The sequence below is a fragment of the Athene cunicularia genome (genome assembly GCF_003259725.1).
Source record: "Athene cunicularia isolate RWA chromosome 1 unlocalized genomic scaffold, athCun1 chr1_part2, whole genome shotgun sequence".
Classification (NCBI taxonomy): Eukaryota; Metazoa; Chordata; class Aves; order Strigiformes; family Strigidae; genus Athene; species Athene cunicularia.
Genome location: NW_020799092.1, coordinates 28,488,591 through 28,506,937, shown reverse-complemented (window position 1 = coordinate 28,506,937; position 18,347 = coordinate 28,488,591). Strand labels below are relative to the sequence as shown.

The 18,347-nt window shown below is 43.6% G+C and overlaps 1 protein-coding gene across 1 annotated transcript in view; it reads left to right on the top strand.

Moving 5' to 3' along the window:
• Positions 1-18,347, top strand: part of MPPED1 (metallophosphoesterase domain containing 1) — a 46,574-nt gene that overhangs the window by 13,025 nt on the left and 15,202 nt on the right. The window contains exon 3 of the mRNA XM_026841061.1: positions 6,386-6,611. Within this exon, the coding sequence (XP_026696862.1) occupies positions 6,386-6,611 (226 nt within the window). The remainder of the gene's footprint in view (positions 1-6,385; positions 6,612-18,347) is intronic.

The following is an 18,347-nucleotide window of genomic DNA, read 5'->3' as shown; positions in this document are numbered from 1 at the left end:
ATTACACACCATACAAAAAGTATGTTAATGTGAATTTCCCAGACATCAGCCCCACTGTTTAAACACAGAACTGTCAAAGAGATGGTAAAAAGCAATCTGAGACAGTTATGCAGTCTTTTTACTATATCACTCACTGCTGTGTTCTGAAAGGTTGAAATGAGAGGGAAAAAGCATTAAGTGGGCACTTATATGATTGTCACTGCTTTTAATGAATACTAAAAATTCTTCTCAGTACAATACCAAAGAGAAGCAAAGCACATCTGCTTGTACAAGTTTGCATTTATCTTGGTGAAGTTGCAGGTTGATAACAATTGTGAGCCGCAGAGGAGGTCACTGGTTGATAAAGATGCCAAACCTCTTACTACAAGAGGAGCCTGGAGTATAAACATCATGCATTTGCTTTTGAATTATTTGCGGCGTCGATCTAATTTAGGGAGAAAACTTTCAGATAGAATGGGATGAACCTTTAAGCACACAGAATTCTACTGTGAACAAACTCAGATGCAGAGAAATAGCAAACAAAGGCAGCCTGTTCCCTGCTCTGCACGACGCAGTTTGCAGTTCAAGTAATGGCTCCCCAGCATTTCAAGTTATTTTGTAAAAATTATGTTCGCCATAAAATGGACCTACTGTAGTTTAGAAGTTAAGAATTGCTGTAATAATTTTGTAATTGGTACATAAACATGCAAAAAATTACAAGTTCCGTTGATTTTCTTAATTAGTAATCTCCAGTAATGAAAGGAAGAAACAAAGAAGTTACTAGCTAAACAAAAGATATATGTTCTTATACACGTTCTATTACCAGAACTGCTCTCAGATTCTTACACAAGCAAAGGCTAGGAAACTTTCTGAGGAGGGCTTGCCATAACTGACAAAAACTCCCGGCATGTAGCTAAGAAGTTAGTAAGATGGTAATACCATCTGGCTGTATATAAGATAAATATGACGTCCCAGGCTTTTTGATAGTAAAATAATCTCAGAGAATAATAAATTACATTGATTGAGGAGATTTAGGGCAGAATTCTTTGTGTGGTGAGTTGTTCTGGGAGCAGAACCGCTGCTGCCTGACTTGTTGGATTTTGTCTCGTAGACCTTCTGTGGGTTCTTCGGGGTCTCATTCCTCTGACAGCTCTCCTGCAGGCTGGGCTTAGACACTTACTCTCAGGAAGCTCAAAGGGAACATAATTATCTTTGAGGCCTTTACTCCTCTGCTGAATATAATAAATAAATGACTTTTGAATCTGTTGGGCATTTTCAGAGGGGTATTGAGGGACAAGACAACGGAAGTCTAAAGCATAGTCGGTCTACAAGGTTTGATTCTGTAAGAAAAAGATTCCCTTTGCTAAACCTGCTCAATTAAGTGCAAGATAATGTGTCTCCACCATTTTTCTGCATACAGGGGGAGATTAAAAAAAGCAAAGGAGAGGGGGAAAATGAGGCAGGAACGACATAGAAGAGAAGGAAAAGGAAGGGAAAGATCTCTCTTCCCACGTTAGGATGGAGGCTGAAGGATGGTGGCTTGGAGCCCCACTCCAAACTGGCAGAAGGCAAAAATTGGATGTGGCCTGAAAGAGAAAGCCCTGAAGCCCAGGACTGAACTGGAGCCAGTGTGTTTCTGACAGCATTTTGATGTGTGAATGTTTCTGTTGATTCCAAATCCAGATAGGATGAAGTGGCTAGAGGTTGGTTATGAAGGAAAGTAATTTTATTTTCCTGCAAGTTAGACAGTATGGGAGGGGTAAAAAACCCTTATTTTAGGAAAAAAAATTATGAAATTTTGCTTAGAAAAGAAATTTTTATTCACCCCAAAATATTTTAAACTGGCATTTTGCTTCATTTTGTTTCCTTGGTAATGTCAGAATCACTACATGAATTTCCAAATATATCCCATTCCATCCAAGTGGTATTTTAATAATTTTAATACAGAAAACTGTTCAGGTATAATTTTTCCAAACCATTCTAGTTGTAGTTTGTCTCCAGGTTAGAGGGCTGTTTTAGCAGAAGCTTCTCAGGTGCCAAGAACAGCGGGATCCCTGGTCTTTGAGCAGAAACGCTTCTCTTGTTTTGGCTAGACAAAGCAAGAGATCGGGAAGAAAATGCAACTTCCCCCCAGATTCATAACTTTTCCTTCTTTTTGGTTTGAAAATACATCTTTGACTCCCACAGCATATGTTCTTGCATGTGTTTCTTGGCACTCCTGAAGGGCAGATTTATTTCTTACATGCTTGCTGCCTTAATTTTACTGGGGAATGAATTTTTTGTCCTGGATATGTTGTGCAGAATTCCTGTGACAGCCATAAATTTTCTTTAATATCTTTGTATACGTATAGCTTCTGTATTAATACCAAGTTTGCTACCTGCCCACCAGCAAAACCATATGCTAGCATCAAATGTTAATTGGCTATCAGTTGGGTATTTAGTCCTACTCATCTGCTAAATGGATAGTACGAGAAACTTACACCAAAGTTAATGGAACATACTCCCTAGTCCTGTTAAACTGCTTGTCTGCCATAGATTTGTTCCATTAGAATCACAACACGAAATGAGTTTTTAATTTCTTTCAGCATTGCAGGCTCTTTAAAATTCTTGTTTGTTTTCCAGTGTAGACTTAAGAGAGACCTGGAATCACGCGGGATGGAGGGGCTCTGGAGGCCCCGAGTCCGGCCTCCCACTCCGAGCAGGCTGAGGTTTTAGTATCTCCAAATAAATAGTAATATTATTTGGATGGCACATGAAAATGTTGAATGCTCTGTGAGTGGCTGCTGTTTATGGCACTGTGATCTTTAAGAAGATACAGCAGACTCTCTGCTTCACATATTTTCCAATAGAAGAAAACAATTTGTTTGGGGATGTTTTGATCCACTGTTTTCCACTGACAGAAAGATGTCTTTAGCAGACATAGCTGGGAACAGTAAATAGAATAATGACCACTGAAACCCATTTTAGTATCTCCAAAAGTGGAGATTTCACAGCTCCTGTGGGTACCTGTTCCACTTTTTGACCATCCTTATGGTAAAACTCCTCCCTTACATCATGTTCACACTTGTGTCTGTTGCCCCTTGTATCTGGATGTGCCTCTGAGAGGAACCTAGCCCTGCCTTGCCCTTACCCTGAGATCAGGGGGGTCTCCCCTGCGCCGTCTCCAGGCTGAACAGGCTCCGGTCTCAGCCTGTCCCCCTCTGCCACGTTCCCCAGCCATCTTGGCAGCCCTGTGCTGGGCTTGCTTCGGTTTGTCAGGAGTTTCTCTTTCACTGAGGAACCCAGAGCTGGACGCCACGCTCCAGACATGGATAGGGGAGGATTGCTTTGTTCAGCTGATTTCAGTGTTACTAATACAGGCCAGGGTGCAGCTTAGCAAATGAAAATGTTAGCCAGTGCCTTTACTAAGTCTCGTTTTCACGGAGTTTGTAAATGGAAGACAAAAGGAACCCCCTGCACCGGATACGTTGTAGCTGCTGCTGTCTTTGGTAGGAATCCTTCTTAGCAGAATGCTGTTGTTAGAAGCTGTGAAAACCTGCAGGAGTGGGAATCCAGCGTTCGCAGCTCCGCTTGGCTAACGAGGGACAGGGAATACCCCGGTGACTTTTCTGCCCGGCTTGTCATCAGCACCCACTAGCAGGTGTGGCAGTAAACTGGTCAGCCTGGAAGGGTTTGAGTTATCTCTGATGGAGAGCTGGTGGCACACAAAATAGTAGGTGGAAGAGTGGTGGTTGTAAAGCTATGGGCACATGTAGAAACAGCTCTAGAACTGCTGTTGGGCTCTGTGGCCTTGGGGAGGGCTTGGCCCTAGGCAAGGACTGAGCCAAGGCTACAGATTGTGCTGAGGGGTGAAAGACCATGTATTGGTGTTGGAAGAACATGAGGGGATAAGAAGCTATAAAAAAGGAAGAGTAAGAAGTTGTAGGTCAGAAGTAGGAAAAGTGTTTCCACTTCCAGGTAGTTTTCAGGTCAGTTCTGATCAGGCACTGCACATGTCTGGGGGCTCCTCATGCTCTGAATGGCAGCTGAAACGTTGGGCGTTTCTCGGGGTTGTGCCGACACCCCCTGACAGCGGCCTTGCTGCAGTGAGGTGCTGGTGGTCGCTCTGCGGTCGGCCTGGCAGGACGGGGCTCCGGTGCGGAGGTGTTTTCCCTTCCGCAACGAGGGCGGGCGGCAGGCAGGGCTGTGCTCTGGTGCCTGAGCTCTGACCTGCAGCCACGCCGCTGGGGACCCTCTGGGGGGCTCCTGCCGGCCGTGCCCGGGCCACAGCAGCTGTCAAGGATTTGTACTAGGGGTGACTTTGCCTTCGAGAGCACTTGCTCTAAAAAGTGAAGCATGTCCTGAAGTCTTCCAAGGAACAAAGTTTAAACAAAATATCTGCAAACAGCAAAAAAATGCCCATTAGGCAAAAAAATTAAGATTTAACGGGTAAAGGGGGCTTGAGGAGACAAAGAGAGGGAAATAGGTTTAGCGAGTTGCTGCCTGGTATGGAATGAAAGAAAAAAACTTGAGCTGCAAACTCATCAAAAACACAGTTGTTAATTGAAAAGCTGACAGACCTGTAACTACAGCAGCGCTTCTGGCCGCCACTATAATAAATGTAACTGTACATTTAGAGTAATTTGCTAATTTGCCTAAGTAACACCCACAGACAGCAACATGACATAAATACATTAGTGGAAGCAACAACTATAACCAGCTCGCACAGGTTCTTGGCTGCTAGATGGATGGATCAGATGAGCTGGAAAAGATTTACAAAACAGAATACAAATGGAATTGTTAACAGTATTGCAGTGTACAGGATTTCTTTATTTTCCCGTTCCCCAAGAATGCTCTAGGGCCCACAGATGCCCATCCGTACATACTGTAGCACGTAAGGGACATTTTTATCTGTGTGTGTATGTGTGCACACACAGAGAACACTTGGGGAGAGTGAGTACACATCTGCAAAAGGCGAAGCATTTCTGAAGCAAAGATGACAAAATTTACATCTCCAGTAGTCTTTCAGGTCAGTAACTGAATCTCCAGCATTCAGTGTGTCATTATAAATACCCTAGGAGAGTTCCTGTTAATATTCTATTCATACGTATTGGGTCCACAGCACAGACTGGAACCTCCACAATCATACAGATGTTACAAGTGTCCAAAACTTCAGTTACCCGGATCTTTTCATTTGGCAAATAATGAGCTCAGCCCTGTGGCATCTCCTCTGGGCTAGCCCTGTTCTCTCTCTTCTGTTTCTGTCACCCTGAATCAAGCTGTTGCATTTTATTCTTAAGTCCTACTCATGCCAACTTTTGCCACTTCTTACGGACCGGTGTTCTACATTCCCTAAAGATCCTTCCTCTAGGTTAGTCTTGGGGTCATCACTAAAGGTTCTTACGTTATCAACAATACATCTTTAAAATAAAAAGTGTCAAGACTGCTGCCAATGCAAGGTGGGTCTCATTTTCAGCAAAATATTTTTCTGCTCCCCATTTCCTGTTTTGTCTTCATCCTGATGCAAATTAATAATGCAGAAGCAAAGCCAATGAATGCAGCTTTACAGTTTCTGTCTTTGTTTCCTCTCGGGTGTACTTAGAAGGTTTCTGTTGAGCTTTTTGAGAGAGATGGTGCTCGCTAGCAAGGGCAGAATCCAGTTGGTAACCAAACATGGAGTCAGGTGGAAAGTTGCTGCCGCGGTGCTGCTCTCAGGAGGAACCCACGTGTGTGGGCACATACGTTCTTGCCTTCAGCAGGAGGTTGTAAGGTTTTTCACTAAATACGGGTTGTAAAATATTCTTGAACATGAGTCACTTTAAATTATAGTCCATGGATCTGAGGAAGTCACTGAGCAAATGGAGCAGGAAAAAACACGGGATGGAGGCAAACTGCGAGACTTTTCTGTGGGATGTGGAGTTTTGACAGCTAAACCCAGTCCCTGTCTTGCTTGAAGGCTTGATTGTAATGTCAGGGCAAAGCGGGCAGCAGAGCCCTCTGGCTGACCCAAGATCGAGTCTGTGAGGGCTCCTCAGCCCAAGCTGCTAGAGAGCCCAGCTCTGGAGAAGAGAGCCGACGCGAGTTCATGGGCGTCGCAGCCGAGCTGCTTTGAACCCTCATTCCTGTCCGAGGGCTACCAGCAGTCACAGTAAGTGATACTTGCAGCACAAATGGCAGTTAACTACAAGTAAAGAGCAGAGCAGAAGTCTGCAGACTGGTTTTTAAGGTTGATGAGTTGAAAGTAGTTTCAACACATTAATGCTGAGCGTGCCCTGAAAACGACAGTGATGTTGTTCACCTGGAATCACCTGATGGTTTCACACATGTGAGCATATTATAGGAACTGATAATAGTTTGTGAGTTTGTCTGTTTTCTTTTATCAGATTTTCCATAAAACAAGTAATTTGTTTGTTTTTCACTGTTTTAGGTAGCCTGCCCTATGAATACAAGATTGTGATAGCAGGAAATCATGAATTGACCTTTGACCAGGAATTCATGGCTGACTTAATCAAGCAGGACTTTTACTATTTCCCCTCTGTTTCTAAGCTGAAGCCAGAGAGCTATGAAAATGTACAGTCTCTTCTAACAAACTGCATCTATCTTCAAGACTCTGAAGTGACGGTGAGGGGATTCAGAATATATGGCTCCCCTTGGTAAGCAGGTTTTTAAGCATACATAAAAAAATACTGTTGATTGCTATCACATCAGCCATTTCATATGCATCAGCTGTATTTGGATTGCTGTGCTAGGAAGAAAAGTAATACTCAGTATGGTAAAGTTTTTATATTTTCTTGTGAATCATGCCTGTGACAAAATAATGTACTTGTACTATGGGTATTGTTCACCAGGTAATGGTGGGAAACAGGTAGTGTGCTTTTTAAACTCTCAGCCAGGAGCAGTGCTCTAACACAGCCCATGCTTGTGTCGTAAAAAAAAAGCCCAGCCTTTTGTGTCATAAAAGATGTTTTCTGTACTTAGTGAGTTTATATGATTACAGGTTAATTTTATTGCAAGGGTACGTTCTTCTGACAATCTCTGTCCTACAGATGATGTTTGGGGTTGATTAGTGCATACAGGAGTCGCTTAGCTCAGCAAGCTGCTTTTGGTATTTGTTTGGGGGTTTTTTAAATATCTCACAGAATCTTACTGCCTTTTATACAGTAATAGCTTTCCTCAAGGTACATTTGAGCTTCTAAACTGAAGTCGGCAAATCAGTGGCGACTTACTATTTGATGGGTTTTGCTCTACTGCACGGAGTGAACACTGAGAAGTCCCTGACAGTCTTGGAGACAGAGGGGCTTTGGGTTCCTGACCTCCGCCTTGGACCTCGTATGTGCTGCTTCTCTGCCTCTTACTTCTGTTACATTACTGCCGTGTTATTTCTGCTAACGGGACTGTGAACTGGGCCTTTTCTGAGCATTCGGTATACATTTAAAATAAGTAAAAATATTTTTTTTAAAGGCAGGTTTTTCAGGGAATCTGTTATTCTTCCTTTTAAAATCACATCAGGCTGGAATGTAGCAAACAAGTTGTCAAACCTGATGCATATACCCCAATGTGAATTTTCAGTGTGAATAAACTGTGAAATCTCTTGGATTTTTTTTTTAATGAAAATTGGCATTTTCCCATTTGGTTACTTGAGATGGGTGTTAATTTTCTCTGAGCTTATTATTCTACATTTGTCTACATTAAATCGCTTCCCTCTTAAATGCACCCTTCTCTCTCTCTCTCTTAGATCTCCAGATCTTTCTGGGTTTTTTTTCAACCTACCCACCTGCTGTGTTGTAGTTCATCTTCCTCTTGTGTCTACTTTGTATTCAATCAATGTACAATTTACTTTATTTTCCAAATTATTAGGGAAGATATTAGATGGTATCAGTCCCAATATTAACTTATGAGAAATGCCACTTGGCATCTCTTCCCATTTTGATGTTCAACTGTAAATACTGTAATTATGCTCTGTTTACAATATGTCTGGCAACTTCATATCTTCATTGCAGTATTCGTAACCAGGCACCATATTTCCAGTGTCAGTAATAATTTTCCAGGCAGTAAAGTTCCAAGAGTCTCATTAAAGTCTAGATAAATTAAATTAAAGCAAAACACTATCTATAAAGTAGCACAAAGTGGAGGCTAAAGGAAACCATTTGAACTTTCTGTGTATGATTAGATCTGTAAAAATCTGTTGAGAAAACTTTTGTCCACCCACTAACCCATAAATAATGTTTCTGTAAAATCAGATCTGCTGCATTCCCTTTGTGCGCTAATCCTGTCATTTTGCACAAGTTGTCTAAGCTCTCTGGCATGACCCATTCTGCATGAGAAAAGATTGCTTTCCATCTTCTCTGCATCTCCAGGTTATATCTCAACTTCCACACTGCATGTTTCACAGTGTTGCTAACTCATCTCCCACCCCCTTATGGTCCAGGAAGATGAGTGTTGCAAGGTCCTTCGAAGATCTTTGCTTACTCCATATGGGAGAGAGTCTTGATGAAAGTCTTCCAGCCAAACTGGGTTTTTGCTTGTCATTATGCAACGCTGAATAAAGTTTCCATGCTGATGGGTGTCATGTCCAGTGGAAACAGCAACACCGACAATAATAGCAGGAATAAGTTGCTCTTCATTAGTCTATCAGAACAGCAGATGCAGAAGTAACAAAGTCGCATCAGCCAGCCCACCAGTCAGAAAACTTAGAAGGAGAAGCAGCTATTTTGTGTGGGTTAAACTAGCTGCCTGCTAGATTGAAGGCTGTAGTACAAGTCTGTGCCTACTGATCACTACTGTTCTTTAGCATTTCTTTTTGTTTCTGTACTTCATTCACCCTGAAAGGAGAGGTTTGTCATAGCCTCTCTGGGAAGTCAATCTGTTTCTTTCTACATCATAGTAATGTAATCTCTAAAAAACTACAGAATTTTGGAGAACTTTCCATGGTGAATCTTTTTTTCCCCTTGCATCATGAAGCCGGTCCTTCAGAAAATGCTTATGAGCCTAATCAAGACTTCCGAATGCAGAGTTGACTTCAAGATCTCAGAACTCAGTAAGAAAGCTGAATTTCATGCAGTTGCTTGTTCAGTATCCTAAAATAATTTTCCTTTCCAGCCTTGAAAATATGCATCTAGCTTTTTGAATGGGTTTGTTCAATCGGGGAACTCTCAATTAGTTTGTTTGTTGTCCGTACATGACTCTGTCTGAGGAGGAGGTGAGCTATGTAGAAATGGTAGACCGGGGCCCCAGATCCTGCCCTTCCATTTCTGGGTACAGCCCTGACCTCCTCTCTGTCTTCCCCTGTGTAAAAACAAGTGCAAGCTGGAGACAGCCCTCCTTTATAAAAGAGGCTAGTCACTAGCTGCAGAGCACTTCGAGAACGCTGGAGTAAGGTCTGCGCGGCCGGCCCGCGTTAGCGCCGTGCGTTACCTGGGGCAGTCTGCGGGTTTGTGTCCGACTGTAGGCGATTAGACTGTACTTCTGCTTAGGGGGTTCGAGTTGCAGGGCAAACCATGACAGCTTGATGGGTTTGCGTAACGCCCCAGTCTCTGAGGCCTTTTAAATACGAACCATTTGTGTGTGGTTGAACACTTTCAACAGCACTGGGGGATTTTGACCTCTGTTATTATCTAAAACTCAGTGGCTATTTTTAATTGCATAGAAGAAATGGGGCACTGTTTTGTCTCAGAACCCTTAACTCTCCTGGGCTCCAAGGGCAAGATTTCAAGTGCCAGATTGAGCCTCTACTCACCAACGAAAATTTAACTGCCATAAGTGTTAATTAGGCTGGTATCATCATCCAGCAGGGAGCAGCCATTTTGGGTGCTATTTGGGCAACACCAGTATCTTGGACTGTGGATTATCAGTACAGGTGATGGGGGAGAGGAGTATGAGAACATTAGATGCTTCACAAGAAACTTGGGAATACAAAGATGTGAAATGTGTCCAGAGCAATCTGGAATTTTAAGGGTGGGCATGTGTGGCCTGGGGGGCTGGTGCTCTTGGCAGGGCAGTGCAGAGCTGCCTGCCAGCCCTGGGGCAGCAGGGCACCGTAAGAATGCAACCTGCTTCCAACTGGGAGCCACTGGGGGGTTTTCCCATTTAAGCCTGGACACCTTTTTTTTTTTTTTTTTTTTTTTTTTTTTTTTTTTTTCCCCCATCTCACCAAAACCCAGAACACAACCAGAACATACTCACAGAGCCGCAAGCAGTCTTTCTGGTTGGGAGGTACCCTAATTTATTCTGGACTGCTGGGGGAAAAGTCAAAGTGGCAGAGAGAATAACCCAAATAATTCTAAGTAACACATCAAGCAGGAACACTAGAGGGGTGGCAGAGAGTCCATCCTTAGGGTTCCCAAGACAGTCGTGGCTGGCCAGGCCTAGTGGTGGTGAGCAGGAGTGGGAGGTTGGACTAAAGGTCTCCAAAGGTCCGTTGCAGACACCTGGGGTGAGCAGGGACCAACGAGGTCCTTAGGACAGGGAGCTTTGCTCTCCATAGCAGACTCTCGACAAGCAGTAGATGGTCCCGGCAGGGGGTTTGGGGGTCAGGAGGCCAACAGTGGAAATCTGGATTTGGGTCTGAAGGAGGAGGTCTTTTCTGTGTCACCAGGCTGGGTATTATCTCTGTGACAATGTCATTCTTGGAACCATTTTAATAAATAATTAGTGTTTCAGTTTTTTCAGTCAATATAGATTTTCAGCCTTCTATTACAATTAATTGCCCCCACAATGTGTTATTATTTTGCAGGTAAGAGTTTCAGCGCTAGCTACAGCTGGAATGAAGATAGGCTATACAATCCACTTGTGCCTCTGCACTCCTAAAGATTTTAACTGCACAATTACGCGCTGCGTTCGCACAAAAAACATTCAGTGTGCAAGATGTGCTGTGCCTGCCGAATGAGTCAGCTATGTAGTATTCCTTTTATAGTCATTATTCAGAATTGCCATGTAGAAATAAATGCCTAAAAGGTGCACGTACGCTCTTGTGTCACCGTGAGAACTCTTCTCTGAGGTTCGTACTTGCACGTGTGGTCCTGAGTGTTGCTGCCCCTGCCTCTCTGCTGCACAAGGTTTCCATGACGGACTCTGCCCTACGACTGGTGTTTTTCTGCTGAGTTTTTTGCAGCTCAGTGTGTAACTCACTCGTCTCTCTGTTCTCCTGTTGCATGCAATAAATAATGGCAAGACCTGAAGACTAATGAGTTGACTCCTGATCAATAATCAGAAGCTGTTTGTCTGGCAAAGGTTATACCGGTTGTTCCCCTCATGTCTTAACGTGGCACCACCAGATTTACAGGAGAGAGGTGCATCTGCAGAAGAACAGGTGGTCTGGGTGTATGCTCTGATCTTGGGCAGAATGGCAGGAACTCCATGGCTTTTTCTGTTAAAAGGTGGATTATTGTGCATTAAGGACAGGGTAAGAGTACACATTTTACTTGACACGCAAACGGGAGAAGGAAAACGTCTTCTTCCTAGCCACTGAATTTCATAATGCCACTGTACACAACTGCAGGAGAAACTTTGGTCCTCCCGCTTTCAAACAGGCATACGAGGTGGCAGGAGAGCATTTCATCTCAGTCAGTGCTTTTTTCATTTTCCACCGTGTGGGAAGGGAAGGGACAATCAAAGCCTTCTTGCCAAACATGTGACAATTTCATTATTCTAAATGACATATTGGCCTGGATAGCTTAAAGAAGCCCTTTAGGATAAGATTGCCTCCAGACTCATTATCCAGAGAGTAGATTTTTGCTTGGCTTTGATTATCTGGAGGGATCTATTCCTGTGAAACAGAACCTCATTTTTCTTTTTGCAGAATTACAGGTTTTTTTCTAGCATCTATGTATTCTCATTTCCTCTCCATTCTTTTGTTATAGGCCATCTGGAACTTCAGAAACTTTCATTTCCCAGTCAGGGAAAATGGGAGAGCAAAGATTAATACCAGCCTAGAAAGACATTTGTGACTGTTTTTCCCGAAGTGACAGGTGCCCGGGCTGGACTCCTGGGTTTTGTAGCTTCTCCCCATTGGGCCGGTGATGAGATCTGGCCCCCGCATGTTTACTCGTGGGCTGACAGCTCTCCTACGGCGCTTTGCTCAGTAATGGGAGCCGGGTGAAGGAAGTTGGGGGGGTGTGGGGAGTGGTTTTGTTCCATGAGTGCTGTGTACAAGGCATCAGCCTGGGAGTGTCTGCCACCAGCCCAGCCCAAAGCACCCCGACAGGAGGCTTGTTCTCCAAGCCACCATCCCTCTTTAATGGGAAGGCTGGCAGCGTTCCCTCACGGCCCTTCCTTGGTGCTCTGCAGCACTGGGTGCTGTCCCAGTACGCAGCCCAGCGCCTTCGCTCAGGCTGTACTGGCCGGCGTGATCAGGAGGGGAACTCCCGCCTGTTTGCTTGCCTGGTTTGTTTTTTCATTACAAAGCAGGTGACTGTTCTCCTCAGAGGTTCTCTCTTTGTGTGTGTGTGAGCTTTGGACAGACAGACCAGTGACTCCCAGCTGTAACTGGGGTAGTTCAGGGAGCAGGCAGAGGGGAAGATCAGACATCCTCACAGTCTCTGGGCCACCCGTACCCCAGGTCTCCGTTCCAGTGCCTCCCTCCTCCATCTTTGCAAGAACAGCTATAATAGTCTCTTTCATTCCTCACTGAACTCAGTTTCCATCAGTAAAATAATGTAGCAAAGATTTATAGATTCATTTCATGAGAGGGACACGCTTTCATTTTGCCAGTGATGAATCATCTAATGTTTACTTTCCAAGACCTTGTACAAATCTTTACAGTCGTTGAGGTGAACATCAATTAAAATGAAACTGTATTAAAATAAAATATTGACTTCATTTAACATAATGTACCTCCCAAGCTGGGTGTGTGGCTTCCAGATAGAGCAGCAGCAGCAGCAGCAGTGCAAGATGTTACACTGCAGGTTTCACTCCCTGTAAAAATGACAGAAAATCACAACTTCTGCCTCGGAGTGACCACTCTGATTCCTAGTCCTTATGCCCCCTTCCAGGTCTGCAAAAAAGCTGTTCAGGACCTTGCACATGACTGAAATATGTAGGGACTCAAAAATCTGTGTTATTGGATGAAACCATGCTAGAAGTTTTTCTAAGTGAAATAACTGATCCTTCTATGTTCTCTTCTTTCTGCACCCTCACTTGGTCAGGAGATAAAAATACAAATGGCTGAAGTGCAGTTGCTCCTGTACTGTTTGCTAAAGCGATGAAATACTATTCTACAATTCTTGCGGACCTCGGATTAAGTAGATTTTGGGGCAGGTGGCTTGGTTTCATGTCCGGCTTTGTCAGTGCTCCCGTTGTGTGTGGAGGATGTGGCAGTGCTGGATGTGGGTGTGTTCCGGAGCGCGGGGCTTTGGCTGCTCAGAAGTATGGTGTAAAGATGGTGTAAAGGTGGTGGATGTTCCCTGATTTTTGAAGTTGGGAACTATCGGGAGCTTTTTCAATTGGTGAGTTTGAGGTAGGAAATACAAGTGAATGACTTGGGTAGGCTGGTGTGGTTTTTGAAGAAAATGAGAATCATGAGTGGGAATAATAAGTTCCACTTGTTATTTGGAATTGAGGCAATTCAGAAATTTGGGGGAGAAGGTTGGCGTCTAAGCCTGCCTGATGTGGCTGCGCTGCTGTGGTTAAAATGCTGGAGAGATGTTTTATGTCAGGCGTTCAGTAAAAGGTGGTAGGTAAGATGTGACAGATGTGTAAGAAATAGCAACCGGTTTAGAAGAGAGAAAGCGGAATTCATCATCCTGTTAAAATATATTAATTAACAGTCTGAGGCACACAGATACAGGTTTAATTGTATTTTAATAGAATGCTGGAGTGATATTTTTATTTCCTCTTCCATACTTATCAGAAACCATTTTCCATTTTGGGAAGTGCTGCTTCTAAAAACACTTAAAACCACAATACGCTGTAGTTTAGTTTGCAGCATATGGAAGATCATAAGAATGGTTTTTCCTGCAAAATGCTTTTGATCTATTAAATTCAGCTGCTCAGGGAAGGTGGTGGGGAGAAAAGTAAGATACTGAACTCCTGAAGTGTGAAAGGTTTTTCAGTGGTGAGACTTAGGAGTGCATTCTGGCTGTTTTAACATCAGAAGCAGATCACTGGATCGGTTTTTTTTCCCCGTTTTTTTTTGTTTTTTTTTTTTTTTTTTTTTAGAAAGTGTTTTTTTTACCTGACTTGGAAATCCAGGAAATGTGAGTCTCCCTCGGTAGACACTGCGAAGGTGCAGGTGCTGCTGCTCGTGTGAGCAATCGTACTGAAGTCAGGAGAGGTCTTTTTAATGAACCCTGCAGTACAAATGAAGTGACTGAAATGAGTTAGCAAGAATCATTAACATTGTTGGGAAAAAAAAAAAAAAAAGGCATGTGGAATAAAATAAAAATTTCTCAGACTCCAAGTGAATTTTCCATAGCATGTTAAAGGGCCATGGTTGTTATTAACTGATCAAACTCTGCCACAGGTATGTGAGCGAATGAAAACGTAAACTGAGCTACATCTGTTGTAGCCCGTAAATCCCATCAGAGTCAGACCAGTGTGATAAATTCTAGTTACTGTGTGCTCCTGAGAAATTTAATTTTTCCATTTCCTACCAGATTTTTTTAAAGTCACAGCAGTTTAGCATCTCTCTCTTTTTTTTTTTTTTTCCTTTTCTTGTTAACGAACGTTCCAGAAGATGTTTTCTCTCAAGTAAAATTTCCTCCCAGCGTTGCCCAGGGCTGAGGAGCCTGGAGCAGTTCAATCCTCTAGTCACAGCGGAGGAGCGGTACGTCAGCCACCTTGGTGTGCTGCCTGTCCCTGCGTGTGCCGGGCTGTGGAGGGGTTCTGCCCGGACGTGGCTCAGCCCCGTGGCTCTCCTGCAGAGTATAGACCAGGACTGACACCGATTTCACTGCACATTTGCGGGCAAATCTGCTTTCCTGCAACGTCTGAACGCTCGCCCTGGCTTTATACTTCTGGTTTTGAGCGCGGATTTGCCTTTAGTTGTTTTGTTGCAATGTTTCTAGCTTTAGTTAAATTTGAGAGCAGTCGAAAAATGTATTGCTTTGGTTTAATTAGCTCAGTGGAAAGGAGTCCTTTCTTGGGCAGTAATTATTAGTTGTGTATTATTAAAAGGAAGTAGTTCACATTCAGTTACTTAGCAGAAATAATTGAATCTTCTGATCCAGTAAACTAGCTCACTTTGGATTCAGCTGGTTTTTAATTTAAGACCTATAGAAGAGGAGACCTGTAATCTCACTACAGGGAATTGGCTTCACTTTCCTGCAGTTCATAAACCACAAGAGTGAAATTGCAATCCCCCACAGCAGTTTTCTCTTTATTTTTCACATTTGCTTGAAAGTTTAATTTTATGAAACAGAGCTGATTTTAAAGTTTAAAGTGCTTTTTGTTGTTGTTGTTTCGGTGCTTTTTTCTTTCCCCCGTTTTTTCTTGAACAAAAGGACTACCAGCTCTATCTGCAGTCGGGGCTGTAGTCTCAGACAGCAGCAATTTCAGGATGTTTCAGAGATGTAAACACAGTTGGGTACTGCAGTGAGCCCTTTGGCGATGTTCCAGGAGACGCACAAATAGCGAAGGAGTCGGGAGCGGATCTGCAGGGAGCTGATTCTCAGCTGGAGTAAACTGGCACGGCTCCGCCAGCTCCGGAGACGTTTCCACCTGGCGAGAACCAGCCTCCCTGCTTTTGGGGCGGCTGCTTGTGTGCGCTTTGGGCAGGTCTTCCCGCAGCGCGTGCGGTACCACATCAAGGAGCAGAGGGTGACTTTGCACTGGGCTCTGCGGGAGGAGCTGTGAATGGAGCCGCCCTCCCAGGAACCCCTGCCACACACTCACCTGAGCTCTCCCTCTTTTCCCTGACCAGATTTTAAGGAGAAAACTAACTTGCCACTTGTTGTGAAGCTGTTTAACATCGGAACACTTCCTTTGGATTTGTTGTTCATAAATAAATTTATTTAATTTAGATAAATAAATTTATGAGCATAGTTTATTATGAATTAAGATGAGGATTTTCTTTCCCAATAAGTAGGGTAAATTGGAGCCTGTATTACAACACAGGGCTGCGCCTGTGTGTGTCAAATATTTCTAACCATGTAATTTATATCAGATAAGTGTATGCTTTTTTTTTTTTAAGGTTATCTCCGAATTCCTAGCTAGCTGAATGAGCATCCAGGTGTTAAAGCTCTACCTCTTTGGTACAGAAAGTCACACTGCAGTGGTGGAAGCTGTGGGGTGAATTTAGGACTGCAGGAAAACATGAATTTGGAATTTAGGATTGCTTGGACGTTGTTCACTTCAGGTAGAAACATGGTATATGAAGTATCAGTATGTGCTTTTTTAAACAAGAGCTAAGGTCATCTGTTGCTAAATTGAAAATGTTAAAAATAAAGCACTTGATGCATATATGCACACGTGCTGTATTCGTTTATTAGTTTTGGATGTGTTTTCATGGTTGTTTAACTCCAAATGGCTTTGAATTTTCTAAGGAAAAGAAGGTAAAAAAAAAACCCCAAACCAACAAAAAGGAAGGAAAACCAGAAAAGAACTGGCAGGCAGTTAGTCCATATGGCCTAGTTACTCCTGGAGTTTTGAGAGAAGAATGTAAACTGGTGAGTTACTGAACCGAGAGGTGTCTGCTGCGAGGCCCCTTTTGTCACTTCCCAGCGCACCCGCCGCACGTTCGGGGGCTTTCAGTCGTGTCTCGTGCGGGAGAGCCCTGCCAGGAGCTGCATCACAAAAAAACCCACAGGTGCGGCCTTTCCAAGGGACGTCCCACCTCCTCGGTTAGCAGACTTCTGCAGAGCCTTAGAGGACCACGGTAAACGCGGGCTGGCCGGATGTGTGGAAGGATTTTTCTTTAGCTTTATGGTCCTCCAGTAGTGAAAAGCTCTAAGGATGGCAGGCATGGATGGGCCTGGAATTACTTTTCCTCACAGATTGGCCTATCAGTGGCGAGTTTGACATTTAAGATGAGGTGGTGACCGTAGTGCGGACAGGGGGGCTGTTAACTCCTCTCCCCCGAGTCTCTTCCTCCGATGGCAGTCAGCTCTGGAGCACAGGCTGGAGCCTGGCCGTACCCTTATTTTCACGTGCTGGGATCAGAGAGACCGATGGACCAGACTCGGGAACTCCAGACTTCAGCCCCGCATTAAATCAGTAAGGCTGTACTGGAAGCTGTACAGTTCTACATCTGTACCCTCGGCACTGAATCTCTGGGCTAATTATTCCAGATCAGCTTTTATGATTGTTTGTTGGGTTTATTTTATTATTTTTAAAAAATATCAGATGGGATATTATCATTTGCCTCCCAGCAGAAGGAAATAAACTATTTGCATTTGGTGTTGGCATGTTTTAAATTCAGTCTTTCATTAATTTTTCTCTTACCTGTTATCTTCTGTTTTCTTTTTATGAAGATAAAGTAGATTTCATTTTATTTTTCATTGTTTTATAACAGATTAATGTTTAGAAATGATCAGTTCCTATTAGTCACAGCTCATTCTTTCTTCTTTCTAGTCAGGGATGTATGAAATCCTTTACTAAACAAAAGATGAATGATTTCATGTGTAACTCAAATTGCAAAAGAAATAATTACTGACAAAGGGCCGTATTCTGAATTTTACCCTCCTTTCCTTTTATGAAAACAGTAATTTAATTTGATTCAGAGTTTCAGGAATGACAACCAGGTGCAAAACAAGTAAGGCAAAAATCCAGGACCACAGCAAACTTCCGCAGGGAAGGAATGTTGCGTGTTGTGGCCAGCAGAGTGATGGAGGGTCGGAGTTCTGTCTGCTGCCGGCTCCGGCATCCCCAGCTAGCGCCGGGCAAGCCCCCTCCTCTCTCAGCACCTCCATTCCCCCGCTCCTGCCCGCCTGCTGAGCTGTACTTCGTGGCCGTGTGTTCCAGGGGATAATCTTATATGAGATTAACCATCATTTGCACTTACTAGGTTTAAGTATAAGGCCTTAGCTTTCATTAAAAGAGCCCTGGCTCCAATATTATGAATGAGTGGATCTAAGTTTGATTTTTGCGTAGCGTAATTCTTGTTGCACGCTGCTTTCGTACCTCTTCTCTAGAATTGAACCACCCTTGTCTCCCTCACGTGGAAGTTAGTCATAAGTCTACTCATGCTCTTCAAAACTTCTGAAACCTGTTTTTCTTTAAGTCCCAGTTACGCTGTTAAAACACTCCGTTGCCAAGGTGTCGAGCGGTGTTTCAGAGCCTGTAATCGAGCAGTGCCCTGCCAGCCCTCGCAGCACTAATGGCCTAAGAGCTGGTTTTGTCCCTGCCTGCTTTGGACAGTCCTCTTGAACGTGAGGAAGAAAAGACAGAAAGATGAGTGTTACTTCACAACTACTTTAGATGTTGGAACAGCCCATACTCTCCCCCCCCCCCCCCCC